Source organism: Oncorhynchus tshawytscha, linkage group LG05 (assembly GCF_018296145.1).
Source record: "Oncorhynchus tshawytscha isolate Ot180627B linkage group LG05, Otsh_v2.0, whole genome shotgun sequence".
NCBI lineage: Eukaryota > Metazoa > Chordata > Actinopteri > Salmoniformes > Salmonidae > Oncorhynchus > Oncorhynchus tshawytscha.
The window spans coordinates 51,985,910-52,004,115 of record NC_056433.1 but is presented as its reverse complement, the minus strand read 5'-3'; the positions used below and the strand labels follow the sequence as shown (position 1 = coordinate 52,004,115).

The following is an 18,206-nucleotide window of genomic DNA, read 5'->3' as shown; positions in this document are numbered from 1 at the left end:
CAGTGACATGACAGGAGATATTTTGAAACAATTACTGCTTTCATGCAAGCCAGTGAATTATATGCATTACAGATGGATGAGTCAACAGACGTGGCGAGCATGGCACAGCTCCTGGTATATGTCCATCACGTTTTTCCGGGGTTCAATTAAGGAAGACATTCTCTTCTGCAAACCACTGAAAACCAGGACAACAGGAGAGGATATTTTTAAAGTACTGGGCAGCTTTGTGACATCAAATTGACTTTGGTGGTCAAGATATGTTGGTATCTGTACTGATGGTGCAAAAGCCATGACAGGGAGACATAGTGGAGTGGTAACGCACGTGCAAGCAGTTGCTCCCGAGGCCACTTGGGTAAACTGCAGCATCCACCAAGAGGCTCTTGCTGCCAAGGGAATGCCTTGACAGCTTGAAAGACGTTTTGGACACTACAGTGAAAATGCTTAACTTTGTTAAAGCAAGGCCCCTGAACTCTTGTGTATTTTTCTGCATTATGTAATGATATGGGTAGCGAACATGTAACGCTTTTACAACATACAGAAGTGCGCTGGTTATCAAGGGGCAAAGTATTGACACTTTTTTGGAATTGAGAGACAAGCTTAGAGTTTTCTTTACTGACCATAATTTATGGTGAGTTTCTCACACGACTGGCTTATCTGGGTGATGTTTTTCCTCGCCTGAATGATCTGAATCTAGGATTACAGGGACTCTCTGCAACTATATTCATTGTTCGGGACAAAATTGAGTCTATGATTAAGAAGTTGGAGTTCTTCTCTATCTGTATTAACAAGGACAACACAGGTTTTTCCATCATTGTATGATTTTGTGCGTGCAAATTAACTCAAGCTTATGGACAATGTCAAATGTGATATAGCTTAGCACCTGAGTGAGTTGGGTGTGCAATTACACAGGTACTTTCCAGAGATGGATGACACAAACAACTGGATTCGTTATCCCTTTCATGCCCTGCCTCCAGTCCACTTACCGATAACTAAACAAGAGAGCGTCATCAAAATTGCAACAAGAGGTTCTGTGAAAATGTAATTTAATCAGTAGCTACTGCCATATTTCTGGATTGGGCTGCGCTCAGAGTTTCCTGTTAAGACACTGATGCCCTTTGCAACCACGTACCTATGTGAAAGTGGATTCTCGGGCCCACACTAGCATGAAAACTAAATATGTGGAAAATAATTTAAGACTGGGACTCTCTCCAATATAACCCAACATTGCAGAGTTATGTGCATCCTTTCAAGCACACCCTTCTCACTAACATGTGGTGAGTTATTCTCAATTTTCAATGAACAAATAAAGTTTTATATGTAAGATGGCTAATTAAAGAGCAAAATGATTGATTATTATATTATTATTTGTGCCCTGGACCTATAAGAGCTCTTTGTCACTTCCAACAAGCCAGGTTGTGACAAAAACTCACACTCATTCTTATGTTTAATAAATGTATCGTATAGTGTGTGTGGCAAGCTTACAATGATGGCAAAAAACAATATTTGAGAGCGCACTGACCCTGGTGCTAGAGAGGGTACGCAGCGGGAGGTTGAATGTTTGAAGGGGTATGGGACTATAAAATGTTTGGGAGCCACTGGCCCACAGCAAATTGAATATATTATGCCATTGTTAGCATTAGCATCAACATACATTGTTTCATTTAATTTCACCTATATATTTAGACATTTTCATTAAATGTTTTTGTTACATGTAATCTTTGGTTCAACCATAATGCATAATAAGCATCATCAACAGGGGGAACAATACTGGGTGTATGCAGATAAACTAGAAAGAATACATTCATTTACAAGACCTGTTCACAGAAAACATAATTGGTCATAAGAAGGGCCTGAGAGCAAAGTGAATACTCAGACCACTAGGGGTCAATGTTGTACTAGGGTCAACCTGATATATGACAAAATAACAAAGGTCAGGGTCTCTTCATCCCTTTAATGCCCAGCCAGTCTACAAAATTCCAAAAACCATGTTCCTTTTTACCGTCCTACCTGCAGGTGTTTGTCAGTCGTTCTGCAACATGAACTTGTTCAATGATGAAAGAGGAGCAGCACCTTGTCACAATGCCAAGGATATCTGATCTATCCAAGGCAATCCCTGGCTTTTGTTTATGGGGTTAAATCAATATGTTAGTCTGAGAGTATTCCATATTTGTGTAAGATAGATGTACGTTCGGTCATCATTCATTTTGAAAGGTCATGGACAGGGGTCAGCTACTCTCAATGCACCCACCCTTTTTGTGGATAAAACTGGTTGACCTGTTTTTCTTCATTTAAAAGAATCAATCAATCAAAGTAGTTTGTTTTGTAGGCATTTTCATTTAGTTTACAGCTAAGTCATTTTAAACCTACAGTTGAAGTCGGAAGTTTACATCACAAATTTTTTGTTAACAAACTATAGTTTTGGCCAGTCAGTTAGGACATCTACTTTGTGCATGACACAAGTAATTTTTCCAACAATTGTTTACAGACAGTTTATTTCACTTATAATTCACTGTATCACAATTCCAGTGGGTCAGAAGTTTACATACACTAAGCTGACTGTGCATTTAAACAGCTTGGAAAATTCCAGAAAATGATGTCATGGCTTTAGAAACTTCTGAATGGCTAATTTACATCCTTTGAGCCAATTGGAGGTGTACCTGTGGATGTATTTCAATGCCTACCTTCAAACTCAGTGCCTCTTTGCTTGACCCCATGGGAAAATCAAAAGAAATCAGCCAAGACCTCAGAAAAACAATTGTAGACCTCCACAAGGCTGGTTCATCCTTGGGAGCAATTTCCAAACACCTGAAGTACCATGTTCGTCTGTACAAACAATAGTACGCAGGTATAAACACCATGGGACCACGAAGCCGTCATATCGCTCAGGAATGAGACAGGCTCGGTCTCCTAGAGATGAACGTACTTTGGTGCGAAAAGTGCAAATAAATCCCAGAACAGCCAAGGACCTTGTGAAGATGCTGGAGGAAACAGGGCCAAAAGTATCTATATCCACAGTAAAATGAGTCCTATATCGGCATAACCTGAAAGGCCGCTCAGCAAGAAAGAAGCCACTGCTCCAAAACCACCATAAAAAAGCCAGATTACGGTTTGCACCTGCACATTGGGACAAAGATCGTACTTTTTGGAGAAATGTCCTCTGGTCTGATGAAACAAAAATAGAACTGTTTGGAGGAAAAAGGGGAGGCTTGTAAGCAGAAGAACACCATCCCAACCGAGAAGCACGGGGGTGGCAGCATCATGTTGTGGGGGTGCTTTGCTGCAGGAGGGACTGGTGCATTTCACAAAATAGATGGCATCGTGAGGCAGGAAAATTACGTGGATATGTTGAAGCAACATCTCAAGAAATCAGTCAGGAAGTTAAAGCTTTGTCATAAACGGGTCTTCCAAATGGACAATGACCCCAAGCATACTTTCAAAGTTGTTGCAAAATGGCTTAAGGACAGCGAAGTCAAGGTATTGGAGTGACTATCACAAAGACCTGACCTCAATCCTATAGAAAATGTGTGGGCAGAACTGAAAAGCGTGTGCGAGCAAGGAGGCCTACAAACCTGACTCAGTTACACCAGCTCTGTCAGGAGGAATGGGCCAAAGTTCACCCAATTTATTGTGGGAAGCTTGTGGATGGCTGCCCAAAACGTTTGACCCAAGTTCAACAATTTAAAGGCAATGCCACCAAATACTAATTGAGTATATGTATACTTCTCACCCACTGGGAATGTGATGAAATAAATAAAAGCTGAAATAAATCATTCTCTCTACTATTATTATGACATTTCACATTCTTAAAATAAAGTGGTGATCTTAATTTACCTAAAACGGAATTTTTACTTTGCTTAAACGTCAGGAATGTGAAAAACTGAGTTTAAATGTATTTGGCTAAGGTGCATGTAAACTTCCGACTTCAACTGTAATCCTTATCACACTTATTAACCTTGTCGATAACCGTAACCTTAAATTAAGACCAAAAAAACTTTTTCATCAATTGTTATAGCTAATTTTGACTTTGCGGCTATGGTAACTAGTGACAACCCAAGCCAATGGAAAGCAGCAGTTCCTCAAAAATCAGTCTGAGGCAGACGGAAAAGGGTAAACCCGTGTCTACAGCAGCAAGTGCAGTCGAACGGAGAGGATTTGTGCCGCCGACGCGCTGATAACCACCGCACAGATGCCTGGCCCTAGGCCATAACGGATATCACCCGACATTTATTTGTTCATATCATCGTATGGTTTAGCTGTAGGACGTCGAATAACAACCCTTTGGTTTCGCCGAGTCGCGCCATCGCTGTTGGTCTTTCATTTGGAGGGCTCGCCCTTTCTCCGGGAGTCTGAATGGAAGCAGCAGCCGAGGGAGCAGTTGGGCTGTCAGAGGCGAGACCGTTATCCGGGGCTACAGCATCAGAGGATGCGGACACTGTCATTGGAATTAGCTACGGAAGGGACAGTGACATGGGTAAGCATTTATTTGTATTGATAATATCTATAACCGGCATTGTATTAGCTATATTGATGCAGTTACGGCCGTGGCGGTGTTTAATCTACTTTTAGCCAGGTAAGGTTAACATAGCTAGCCAATAAACCATGCATGGAACGGAAGCTAACTGTTAGCCACACTGACTCAGCTAGCTATCAGATTAGGCCGGCTGTCATTGAGATTACAGTTAGCAACAAACTAACCCACTAAATAGCACGTTAGTTTATCTGCATACAGGGGGGAAATAAGTCATGTTTCAATGGTTTTAGCTTGGACATTTCACCGCTTGTATTGCTGCCAAACCGGGGGGCTCCGGGTCGTGGTTAGCGTGGACGGTTGGAGGAAGCAAGCCTCCATAGGCTTGATGAAGAAGCATGCCAGTGCTGCTGCCCTGTAGTGTGTAAAATAGGACCGGCATTATTTAGCTAGCTACTATCTTGGAAATTAATCTTTAAAATTATATTTTATTTGCCTTTTCCCCCCTATTTGTCTTATCTAGTACAGGATGAAATAATTGTCTGCCTGATCCTGCTTTTCTTACTGCTCCACCTGAATCATTCGCACAAGATGTAGAGAGCTACTGAATCATGAGACATTTGATTTGTATGTTTTGTCATATAACTAATCAGGTCTGATAGTCCGGGGCAGCTCAAAGTGAAATACAGATGCTCTTTGCAATGTATTCATTGATATTAGAAGGGGTGCCCAAAAATGAGGGCATGGCAGCCCTAATATTTATTTACATAATCCAATTTGGCTGCCAATACGGACTTTGGCAAGGTGATATTGAATTATTGTTGCCATATATAATAAAACATCTATTTGAGTAGTGGACCAGTCTTCAACAATATGCCAGGCATTATTTTCATAAGCAACCGGCCTACAGTGGCAGAAATGGCATGGAAACACCAGAAATCAACCTGTAAGCCACTAGAATTTTGCTGAACTATTACATGAAACACCTCACCAAATGTCTTTAAAAGGTTAAAAACACCATGTTATTAAGTTTGCAGGGTTTTTCTGTCATTGAAGTTCAGTGTTAAAAAAAATCTGAATGGAAAACACTTTCAGTATAAACTTAAACAACTAAAACCAAATATAATGTATGTAGGAAAGATAATAGAGCTATGTATTTTTAAATAATATAATCTTTGAGAACTAACAATCACCAAAATAAAAGCTAGATAGTCAGGGAGAATTTACCTCAGAACAAGCTAACTATTGAAATACAAGAACGCATTTTAAAGTCCCTCAGGGATACTTGACACTGTGATTCTTGAAATGCAGAGTATTTTTAAAATCTGAAATTATACTTTTGTTATATTGTTTGCTAGTTCAGTTGGTTAGCTAGCTCTGTCTCATTGACAAATGTTGCTAACGCTAGTTAGCTAGCCACTTAATATAACTTGTTTTCCTGAAATGTTAGTTAGCTAAGTTAGCCATGTCATTAATATAACTCCCATCTGCTGTTGACATCAGTATATCATTTGTGAGCACTAGTTAGCTCCAAAAGTGGTTGGTTATAGCTTTGACAGCATATTGATAGTGATATGTTGATAGTGAATTCTGCGGCATTCATTGGCTAGCTACACTACATAGCTAGTCAATAATGCAGAATGCGTTCTTCATTTCAACTGTCACATTATTTTACATTATGAACCTTACTGTTGTTCCCCAGAACAGTTGAGACAGTCATGTGTTTGTTTGTAAATAGCACAACAGGAGAAAGCTGTGTATTGACAGTGGTTGTGTTTTATATTGAAAGTCGTTTTTTTGTTGTTGCTTCAATAGAGTGATCAGGGACGTGCAACTATAGTTTTCCTTCACAGAAAATACATTAGTGCAACAAATTCAGCAGAAAATAGCTTCATTTTCATCAGATGACAACAGAAGTGCAACGCTATTTGGTTGGCAGCCACACAATTAAATTAGCTTACAATAAAAAAGCATGGCATTTTTTGCAAAAATGCATGGCCATCATATTTCTAATCTTTATCATATAAAGAATTCCAGCTACATTTCCTAATGTTTTGCTTAAAGTTAATATTACATTTTACAAGAGAACAGTAGGCTGGCTACACAGAGAAAAGTAACTACACATCTGTCAGAGTACTGTCTGCTGAAAAAATGCCCTTTTGTGAATTCTCATCTGAGTGGAGAAGTGCAACTGAAGCACAAAATTCAGCTGTCTGATGCTGAGAAAAAATTACAATAAGAAGCATTTTAGATCTACATTTACAAAACGCATCAAGATATTTTAAGTTATCTATTTTCCTGCATGAAAAACACAGAATTGTTAACGCGACCCTTAAGTTTAACTTGCTATGTAAGTGGTTTAATTAGTAAGGTGACGGGGCCATCGTATTGTGTTAGCTTTGAGTCGTGTTTGAGAAGTCCTTGGGTAAGTTGTTTGTACAGCTGCCACTATCTTGATTTTCTTGCGTTTTTTTCTCCCCTCCGTTTTCTCCCCATCTGCTCCTTCCCCATCTTCCCTGAACATAGCAGGCAGGCCCATTGCCCTAGCAACTCCAGACTCCACACAGACGCAGCATGTAGGCCTACACATGCTGCTCCAGAGCCAGTACTGTTCTTACTTCAGACAAGCATGCATCCAAACTTTGTTAATTTGCATAATGCCTCTCATTCACATTAATTAGTAAAATGTCCAAACTCACCAAAAATGACATTTGGTAGCTCCTACCTATAACTTTGAGCTGGATTGCCTGCCTTTACAATATTTAGCTTGCTGATTTAATGGAAATTTGCTACTAATTGAGTTCATTTTGTTAGCATTCTGGTAAAGGTGTTTGGCGCCGACAGAGGTGGACGCCTCGCTTCGCGTTCTTAGGAAACTATGCAGTATTTTGTTTTTTACATATTATTTCTTACACCGTTACCCCAGGAAATCTTAAGTCTTATTACATACAGCAGGGAGGAACTATTGGATATAAGAGCAATGTCAACTTACTAACATTACGACCAGGAATACGACTTTCCCGAAGCGGATCCTCTGTTTGGACCACCACCCAGGACAATGGATTGGATCCCAGTAGGCGACCCAAAACAACGGTGCCGCAGAAGGGGCAGACGGAGAGGTGTTCTGGTTAGGCTCCATAGGCGGGCACACCGCCCACCGCTCCCGAGTATACTACGCGCCAATGTCCAGTCTCCTGACAACAAGGTAGACGAAATTCAAGCAAGGGTTGCCTTCCAGAGAGACATCAGAGATTGTAACATTCTTTGTTTCACGGAAAGCAGACAGAAACAAACATCTCTCTGGTAAGAAGAAGGGCGGGGTTTATGCCTTATGATTAACGAGTCGTGGTACGATCATAACAACATACAGGAATTCCAGTCCTTTTGTTCACTTGACCTAGAATTCCTTACGATCAAATGCAGAACAAGATTATCGAACAAGAGAATTCTTTTAGATTATAATCACTGCCATGTAAACAACCCCCCCCAAGCAGACACCTCGACGGCCCTGAAATAACTTAATTGAACTCTATATAAACTGGAAACCACATTTCCTGAGGCTGCATTTATTGTAGCTGGGGATTTTAGCAAGGTTAATCTGAAAACAAGGCTCCCTAAATTTTATCAGCATATCGAATACGCGACCCGGGCTGGCAACACCCTGGATCATTGCTACTCTATTTTCCGCAACGCATACAAAGCCCTCCCTCGCCATCCTTTTGGCAAATCTGACCATGACTCCATTTTGTTGCTCCCAGCCTATAGACAGAAAATAAAACAGGAAACGTCTGTGCTCAGGTCTGTTCAATGCTGGTTCGACCAATCTGATTCCACGCTTCAAGATTGCTTCGATCACGTGGACTGGGATATGTTCTGGATAGCACAATAGCATTGATGTATACGCTGATTCGGTGAGCGAGTTTATTAGCAAGTGCATCGGTGATGTGGTACCCACAGTGACCATTAAATCCTTCCCCAACCAGAAACCGTGGATTGATGGCAGCATTCGCGAAAAACTGAAAGCGCGAACCACTGCTTTTAATCATGGCAAGGCGACCGGAAACATGACTGAATACAAACAGTGTAGCTATTCCCTCCGCAAGGCAATCAAACAAGCTAAGCGTCAGTATAGAGATAAAGTAGAGTCGCAACTCAACGGCTCAGACACGAGACATATGTGGCAGGGTCTACAGTCAATCACAGACTACAAAAAGAAAACCAGCCCCGTCGCGGACACCGATGTCTTGCTCCCAGACAAACTAAACAACTTCTTTGCTCACTTTGAGGACAATACAGTGCCACTGACAAGGCCCGCTACCAAAACCTGCGGGCTCTCCATCACCGCAGCCAAGGTGAGTAAAACATTTAAACGTGTTAACCCTCACAAGGCTGCCGGCCCAGACGGCATCCCTAGCCGCGTCCTCAGAGCATGCGCAGACCAGCTGGCTGGTGTGTTTACGGACATATTCAATCAATCCCTATCCCAGTCTGCTGTTCCCACATGCTTCAAGAGGGCCACCATTGTTCCTGTTCCCATGAAAGCTACCACACTGCACACTGCCCTAAACCATCTGGACAAGAGGAATACCTATGTAAGAATGCTGTTCATCGATTACAGCTCAGCATTTAACACCATAGTACCCTCCAAATTCGTCATTAAGCTCAAGACACTGGGTCTAGACCCCGCCCTGTGCAACTGGGTCCTGGACTTTCTGACGGGCTGCCCCCAGGTGGTGAGGGTAGGAAACAACATCTCCAGACCGCTGATCCTCAACACTGGGGCCCCACAAGTGTGTTCTCAGCCCTCTCCTGTAGTCCCTGTTCACCCATGACTGCGTGGCCATGCACGCCTCCAACTCAATCAAGTTTGCAGACGACACTACATTGGTAGACTTGATTACCAACAACGATGAGATGGCCTACAGGGAGGAGGTGAGAGCCCTCGGAGTGTGGTGTCAGGAATATAACCTCACACTCAACGTCAACAAAACTAAAGAGATGATCGTGGACTTCAGGAAACAGCAGAGGGAGCACCCCCATATCCACATCGACGGGACAGTAGTGGAGAAGGTGGAAAGTTTTAAGTTCCTCGGCGTACACATCACGGACAAACTGAATTGGTCCACCCACACAGACAGCGTGGTGAAGAAGGCACAAGAGTACCTCTTCAACATCAGGAGGCTGTAGGAATTTGGCTTGTCACCAAAAACACTCAACTTTTACAGATGCACAATCGAGAGCATCACCGCCCACAACTGTAAGGCTTTCCAGAGGGTAGTGAGGTCTGCACAACGCATCACCGGGAGCAAACGACCTGCCCTCCAGGACACCTACACCACCCGTCACAGGAAGGCCAAAAAGATCATCAAGGACAACAACCACCTGAGCCACTGCCTGTTCACCCTGCTATCATCCAGAAGGCCAGTACAGATGCATCAAAGCTGGGACAGAGAGACTGAAAAACAGCTTCTATCTCAAGGCCATCCGTCTGTTAAAAGTCATCACTAACATTGAGTGGCTTCTGCCAACATACAGACTCAATCTCTAAATAAATATCACTAGTCACTTAAACAATGCCACTTCATATAATGTTTACCTACCCTACATTACTCATCTCATATGTATATACTGTACTCTATATCATCTACCGCATCTTGCCTATGCCGTTCGGCAATCGCTCATCCATATTTATATGTACATATTCTTAATCATTCCTTTACACTTGTGTGTGTATAAGGTAGTTGTTGTGGAATTGTTAGATTTCTTGTTCGATATTACTGCATGGTCGGAACTAGAAGCACAAGCATTTCACTACACTTGCATTAACATCTGCTAACCATGTGTATGTGACCAATAACGATTTGATTTGAATAGACGCCCAATGGACTTTTTTTGTGTGTTTTTGGTGCAATCTGGATACCGCCCTATCCTACAGTCCTCCACAACATACCCAATAGTTTCCTGATTAGCAAGGGGTAGTCTGTGTTTAATTACTTTCATTGTGTATTAGAAACTGTTTGAGATCACTGCGAAGGGATTTCACCAGTGATTAAATGGGGAATTGGGCTTCCCAGAAAAATGTTGTCCGAGGTTACAACAATAACCTTAGTAAAATCTCAATTGAAATTTCATGTTTTTTTCTGGATCAAAAAGGGGCTTAAGTGGTGTGTGTGTGACAGGGCGTGGAAATGGGCGCTGTCTGCACAGCATAATGTTAGAACATTTTAAAGGCCTCACTTGTTTTGTTTTTTGTAGCAGTTTCATAATTTTTAAGCCAATTGTCTGCAATAGTCCATGGAGCCAAGATACACTTTTGCAGTTTTAATGTTAATTTCCTGCAATTCTACACATTTTGCCATGGAGCTGAGAGAAAATGTTGGTCTAACAGAGAACCCCACTGCCTTCCAGAGATGGATGGTAGCGGGACCTGAGCTGGCCAAACTACTGGTTGATTTTGAATCCCAGCTTTTGAAGTCCATCACACCAGCAAGCATTCAAAAAATAAGTGGCCAGCTTGTGCAACACAATCTCAAGCATGGGGAGTAGGCACTTCTCAATATAAAAAAAATAGCCCAAGGAAGTAATTGTGGATAGGAACAATTCCATCCATCATAACAATAAGAGGATTAATTTACCACTGCTTAAAAATGCTAAAGCAAAGCCAGTCACAAAAGAGAGAAAGCAACTATCAGCATTAAAAAGTGATTGGAGACTTGTCAGCCGACATTACATTGCGAGTAAGTTCCGAGATGGAAACCTGGACAAGTTTGTCTCATTAGAATTCACCAATATCCTCCAGCCCTTTCAAATAACCGAATGCTTAACCTGCCAACCCCAAAATCTGATCTTCTAGGTTTGATCGTTGTAGATTCCTACCCACCTGTGCACTCTTCTTTTGATGCCAAAATCACTGATGGAGCTTTCATTGTCCGTTCCTTGCCTACCCACCAAGTTTCCACATTTGGCAAATATGACAGTAGTGGGCAATTCCAGTGTTATGGATGTGTCACGAATTGGCTCGAAGCCTGTAACAAAAAAAATGTGAGACATGGAGATAAGGAATAAAAAATATATATTTAGTAACTGAAGTAACCTATATACAATAAACAATGGTGTAAGTAAGTGGTTGTTTGCAGATATGTGATAATGAGGGGTGTTGAAGGGTGCCAAAGCCACAAAAATGCCACAACCAAAATCCAACAGCATGTCTGCATGGAGAGAGTCTCCTCAATGAATGGGGAAAAGGTGTATTTTCTCCCGGGACACACCCGGGCCCAGGTGTGTCCCATTTCGCTGAGGACCCTCCCGGCTCCGCCCACCGACATCCTATTAAGGAAACAAAGGGCAAAGAGAAAGAATTTGGCAGAGTAGGAGGGTCGTCACAGATGTGACATTTGCAGACAAAATTAGAAACAAAATGTCTCATAGAATTTACTTATCAAAGGGGCCTCCCGAGTGGCACAGCTGTCTAAGGCACTGCATCACAGTGCTAGAGGCGTCACTACAGACCTGGGTTCAATCCCAGACTGTTTTGTAGCCATCCGCGACCGGGAGACCCGTGAGTCGGCGCACAATTGGCCCAGCGTTGTCCGGGTTAGGGGAGGGTTTGACGGCCAGGATGTCCTTGTCCCATCATGCTTTAGCGACTCCTTGTGGCGGGCTGGGCGCATGTGCGCTGACTTCGGACGCCAGCTGTACAGTGTTTCCTCTGACATGTTGGTGCGGCTGGCAGGGTCATGTTTCAGAGGACGCATGGCTCTTGAACTATGCCTCAGCAACTCCTGAACTTCTTACAGGAGTTGAAGTGATGGGAAAAGACTAACTACTATTTGGACATAACGGAGTTGGGGAGAAAAAGGGTTACAAAGTACCAAAAAAATAGGAATATACAGTTGAAGTCGGAAGTTTACATACACCTTAGCCAAGTACATTTAAACTCAGTTTTTCACAATTCCTGACATTTAATCCAAGTGAAAAATTCCCTGTCTTAGGTCAAGTAGGATCACCACTTTATTTTAAGAATGTGAAATGTCACAATAATAGCAGAGAGAATGATTTATTTTAGCTTTCATTTCTTCCATCACATTCCCAGTGGGTCAGAAGTTTACATACACCCAATTAGTATTTGGTAGCATTGCCTTTAAATTGTTCAACTTGGGTCAAATGTTTCAGATAGCCTTCCACAAGCTTCCCACAATAAGTTGGGTGAATTTTGGCCCATTCCTCCTGACAGAGCTGGTGTAACTGAGTCAGGTTTGTAGGTCTCCTTGCTCGCACACGCTTTTTCAGTTCTGCCCACACATTGTCTATAGGATTGAGGTCAGGGCTTTGTGATGGCCACTCCAATACCTTGACTTTGTTGTCCTAAAGCCATTTTTTGTGTGTTTTTTGTTGTTGCTGAATTTGACCCCTTTTTCTCCCCAATTTTGTGGTATCCAATTGTTTTTAGTAGCTACTATCTTCTCTCATCGCTACAACTCCCATACGGGCTCGGGAGAGACGAAGGTTAAAAGTCATGCATCCTCCGATACACAACCCAACCAAGCCGCACTGCTTCTTAAAACAGCGCGCATCCAACCCGGAAGCCAGCCGCACCAATGTGTCGGGGGAAACACTGTGCACCTGGCAACCTTGGTTAGCGTGCACCTTGGTTAGTGTGCACACCTAGCTTTAACCTCTTGGAACTACCCATCCCGCATCCGGGGGAATTGTCAACAACTACACTAATTAGCAAAGCGCAACGGTCAAAAAATATTACTAGAAAATATTCATATTCATGAAATCACAAGTGAAATATAGTGAAACACAGCTTAGCCTTTTGTTAATCACCCTGTCATCTCAAATTTTGAAATTATGCTTTACAGCCAAAGCAAGACAAGCGTTTGTGTAAGTTTATCAATAGCCTAGCATAGCATTATGTCCAGCTAGCAGCAGGAAGCTTTGTCACGAAAATCAGAAAAGCAATCAAATTAACCGTTTACCTTTTGATGATCTTCGGATGTTTTCACTGACGAGACTCCCAGTTAGACAGCAAATGTTCCTTTTGTTCCATAAAGATTATTTTTATACCCCAAATTCCTCCGTTTGTTTTTCACGTTATGTTGAGAAATCCACCGGAAATAGCGGTCACGACAACACCGGGGGAAAAAATGAAATTATATCCATAATATCGACAGAAACATGGCAAACGTTTTTTATAATCAATCATCAAGGTGTTTTTCAAATATCTATTCGATATCATCAACCGGGACAATTGGCTTTTCAGTAGGAGCGAGAGGAAAAATGACTACCTCTGTCTTTTACGCAAGAATCACTCTTGAGAGCCCTCAGCTGGCCACTTACGCAATGTAGTCGTTTACGCTCATTCTTCAAAATAAAGGCCTGAAACTACGTCTAAAGGCTGCAGACACCTTAGGGAAGCCACAGAAAAATGAATCTGGTTGATATCCCTTTCAATGGGCAATAGGGATGCATAGAAAGACAGGGGTTTCAAAATAAGAGTCACTTCATGATTCGATTTTTCTCAGGATTTCGCCTGCAATATCAGTTCTGTTATACTCACAGACAATATTTTTCGCCTGCAATATCAGTTCTGTGTATTTGTAGAATTTGTATTTGTAGCATTTTTGGGAGAATAGACACATCATCAAAAGTCTGTGAATCTCAGTCTTACACGGAACCCAAACCGGCGTGCGTCATCGTGCATAAATGTATTTAGTCCCCCTACACCCAACGTGATCATGACACTCAGCTTAAAATATCAAAACAAACTCTGAACCATTGACATTAATTTGGGGACAGGTCGAAAACATTAAACATTTATGGCAATTTAGCTTGCACTTGCTAACTAATTTGTCATATTTAGCTAGCTTGCTGTTGCTAGCTAATTTGTCCTGGGGTATAAACATTAGGTTGTTATTTTACCTGAAATGCACAAGGTCCTCTACTCCGACAATTAATCCACACATAAAAACGGTCAACCCGAATCGTTTCTAGTCATCTCCTCCTTCCAGTGTTTTTCATCTTTTAACTTATATGGTGATTGGCATCTAAACTTTCATAGTATTACCATGGCAACAGTTTCTTTCATTCACCCACGTGGGTATAACCAATGAGGAGATAGCACGTGGGTACCTGCTTCTATAAACCAATGAGGAGATGGGAGAGGCAGGACTTGTAGTGCGATCTGCGTCAGAAATAGGAATGACTTCTATTTTAGCCCTTGGCAATGCAGATGCTCGCGAGCAGTGTGGGTGCAATAATTGAATAACATAGGTTCCTGAATGTATTTTGCAAAGCTTGCGCACGCGACGCGAGAGGTGTAGTCAGGGTATTAGGGTAAAATATGAATAGGCATTTTGAAAGTTAGGCTTGGCTACACACAGACAACAATGATGAAAATATAAAAATTGTCATATGTACTTTAGAGAGGAAGATTCTCCATTATGGATGTGACGCTGTGCAAAATGAGTGTTTATATATTAAATATCTCAAACTTCATCATAATACTTTTGTTGTCATCTGAAAATGCAGTGTACCCCAAAGAACCAAGAAATCACAAGTATCTTGAATATTTATTTCATAGGCTACACCTGCGTTGTCTTGGCTGTGTGCTTAGAGTCATTGTCCTGTTGGAAGGTGAACCTTCGTCCCAGTCTGAAGTCCTGAGCGCCCTGGAGCAGGTTTTCATCAGGGATCTCTCTGTACTTTGCTCTGTTCATCTTTTGCCTCGATCCTGACTAGTCTCCCAGTCCCTGCCGCTGAAAAACACCCCCACAGCATGATGCTGCCGCCACCATCCTTTACAGTGGAGATGGTGCCAGGTTTCCTCCAGACGTGACGCTTGGCTTTCAGGCCAAAGAGTTCAATCTTGGTTTCATCAGACCAGAAAATCTTGTTCCTCATGTTCTGAGAGTCCTTTAGGTGCCTTTTGGCAAACTCCAAGCGGGCTGTGTTGTGCCTTTTACTGAGGAGTGGCTTCCATCTGGTCCGTCTGATTGTTGTCCTTCTGGAAGGTTCTCCCATCTCCACAGAGGAACTCTGGAGCTCTGTCAGAGTGACCATCGGGTTCTTGGTCACCACCCTGACCAAGGCCCTTCTCCCCTGGGTGGCCAACTCTAGGAAGACTCTTGGTGTTTCCAAATTTCTTCCATTTAAGAATGATAGAGGCCACTGTGTTCTTGGACCTTCAACGCTGCAGACATTTTTTGGTACTCTTCCCCAGATCTGTGCCTCTACACAATTCTGTCTCGGAGCTCTACGGACAATTTCTTCGACTTCATGGCTTGGTTTTTGCTCTGACATGCAATGTCAACTGTGGGACCTTGTGTAGACAGGTGATTGCCTTTCCAAATCATGTCCAATTAATTGAATTTACCACAGGTGAATCAAGTTGACGAAACATCTCAAGGATGATTAATTGAAACAGGATGCACCTCCGCTCAATTTTCAAGTCTCATAGCAAAGGGTGTGAATACTTAAGTAAATAAGGTTTTTATATTTTATAAATTATCAAAAATTCCTAAACCTGTTTTTGCTTTGTCATGAGGTATTGTGTGTAGATTGAGTGCCGTTTTTTTATTGAATCCATTTTAGAATAAGGCTGTAACGTTACAAAATGTGGAAAAAGTGAAGGTCTGAATACTGTCCGAATGCACTGTATGTGCAACCATTTCATCCCCTTGATTTGGATTTGTCCACTTTCACATTGCTTGAAAGATACACCTTCTCTATGACAAGACAACCATTGTGTCAATAATCTGAGGAAGGATCACTTCTCGAAGCTGTGATGTGATGCTGCAAAAGTGAGCTTTCTGTTCTCTGGAGTGTCAATGCCAGGATGCTCGATTGTCGTGCAATCTTTTATTTTCTTCACTAATCAGAATTTAAGGAATACATTTGGTGTATTATTACTTGATTTCATGTTTGTTTTTTGAAAATGTCACTTAATAAGCTGTTTTAAATAACTGTGGATTCATTACCATCTCCATTGGAGTCCATTTTGAATTCCACTTCTTGGTTAATTTTGAAATAAGCACCCCTTCTAGGATATTTTCATATCATATCAATGTTTTATATAAAAATTTCATGGTTGTATTCACTTCATAACGTTTTTTTTCCCGCTAAGGCCCCGGACTGTGAACAACAAATACATTACTACCTGTGGAAATTCTGAGCAAAACTGACAGTGACTGCAAAGATCCTCATAGGCTAGTTTCGCTATCAACCGAGGCCATGATCCCATACTTTGAGTTATAGAGTACCACAGTATGCATCATAATACCCATAAAACCTAGAGGTCAAACAAGGAAATGTTCCAATCGTTTTTCCACCATTCATTTTCCCATAGAGGATTTTAGAAACACTTCAAATAATGGCTGTTTTTCATGTAGGCTTACCCTGGTGTGACGTTTTGGTAACTGTGTAAATCTCTAGGACAAGGTGACTTTTATCAGTATTTACCCCCCGAAAATAAAATGCAAAATATCTGCTGATGTGGCTATCATAAAGAACAAAAAATGCCACAATTATCTGGACGAGACTGACGAATTGAGTCAAAGGTAAGAATCTCTGGATTAACTATCTAATGTTAGCGAAATGTTGTAATTAATAAATAAGCAACATTTCTTTAAATTTACAATTCTGTGAACTGTCTTGTGCACATTTTAAATTGACACAATACCTGTTAGCAAAGGTGTCCGCTAGAAATTACGTGCAGGAGCTTGCAGGGATTTGTAGTTTTGCAATGCTAATTAGCATTTTCAAATCTGAGAGTTGATAGAGCCAAATATATTGATTAAAAGTCACCTTGTCCAAAAGATAGATTTACATGGTTATCAAAACGTCATGCCAGGGTAAGCCTACACGAAACACAGCCTGTCACGTTCGTCATAAGGAGTAGACCAAGATGCAGTGTGGTATGTTTCCATCCTTTATTTTGGAATAGAAAAGTTCAAAGAACAAACGAAACGTGACGCTATAATAATGCTCACAGGCAACTATACATAGGCAAGATCCCACAAAGCACAATGGGAAAATGGCTGCCTAAATATGATCCCCAATCAGAGACCACGATAAACAGCTACCTCTGATTGGGAACCATACCAGGCCAACATAGATATACATTTCACCTAGATAACCCAGCTCTGGACTGGGAACTATTGCCCGAAAGCTCTGGACTGTGGAGGCGCACTGGAGGCCTGATGCGTGGGACCGGTACAGGTGGCACCGGGCTGATGACACGCACCTCAGGGCGAGTGCGAGGAGGAGGCACAGGACGTACTGGACTGTGGAGGCGCACTGGAGGTCTAGAGCGTAGAGCTGGCACAACCTGTCCTGGCTGGAGGCTCACTTTAGCCCGGCAAGTGCAGGGCGCTGGCACAGGACAAACTGGGCTGTGAAGGTGCACTGGCAACACAGTGCGTAGAGCCGGCGCAGGATATCCTGGACCGAGAACGCGTACTGGAGACCAGGAGCACTGAGCCGGCACAACCCGTCCTGGCTGGATGCTCACTTTCGCACGGCAAGTGTGAGGAGCTGACACAGAACGCACCAGGCTGTGGATGCGCACTGGAGACACATTGCGTATCTCCGCAAAACATGACTGGTCCTACGCTACTCACGGCTACTGTCTTGCTCCAGACACCAAACCATCCACTCTACCTCATCACTCCCCTCAACTATCTCACAATACTCCTCGCTCAGTCTATCCCAATATTCCTCTTCGCTCTCAGACTCG

At 42.2% G+C, this 18,206-nt stretch overlaps 1 protein-coding gene across 4 annotated transcripts in view; it reads left to right on the top strand.

Moving 5' to 3' along the window:
• Positions 1-4,074: 4,074 nt before the first annotated feature.
• Positions 4,075-18,206, top strand: part of pip5k1ca (phosphatidylinositol-4-phosphate 5-kinase, type I, gamma a) — a 79,581-nt gene continuing 65,449 nt past the window's right edge. For 3 of the 4 annotated variants that reach the window (XM_024421285.2, XM_024421286.2, XM_024421284.2), the window contains exon 1: positions 4,075-4,471. In XM_024421285.2, the coding sequence (XP_024277053.1) occupies positions 4,351-4,471 (121 nt within the window). In that variant the 5' untranslated portion in view covers positions 4,075-4,350. The remainder of the gene's footprint in view (positions 4,472-18,206) is intronic. The other variant, XM_024421287.2, reaches the window with a different exon arrangement.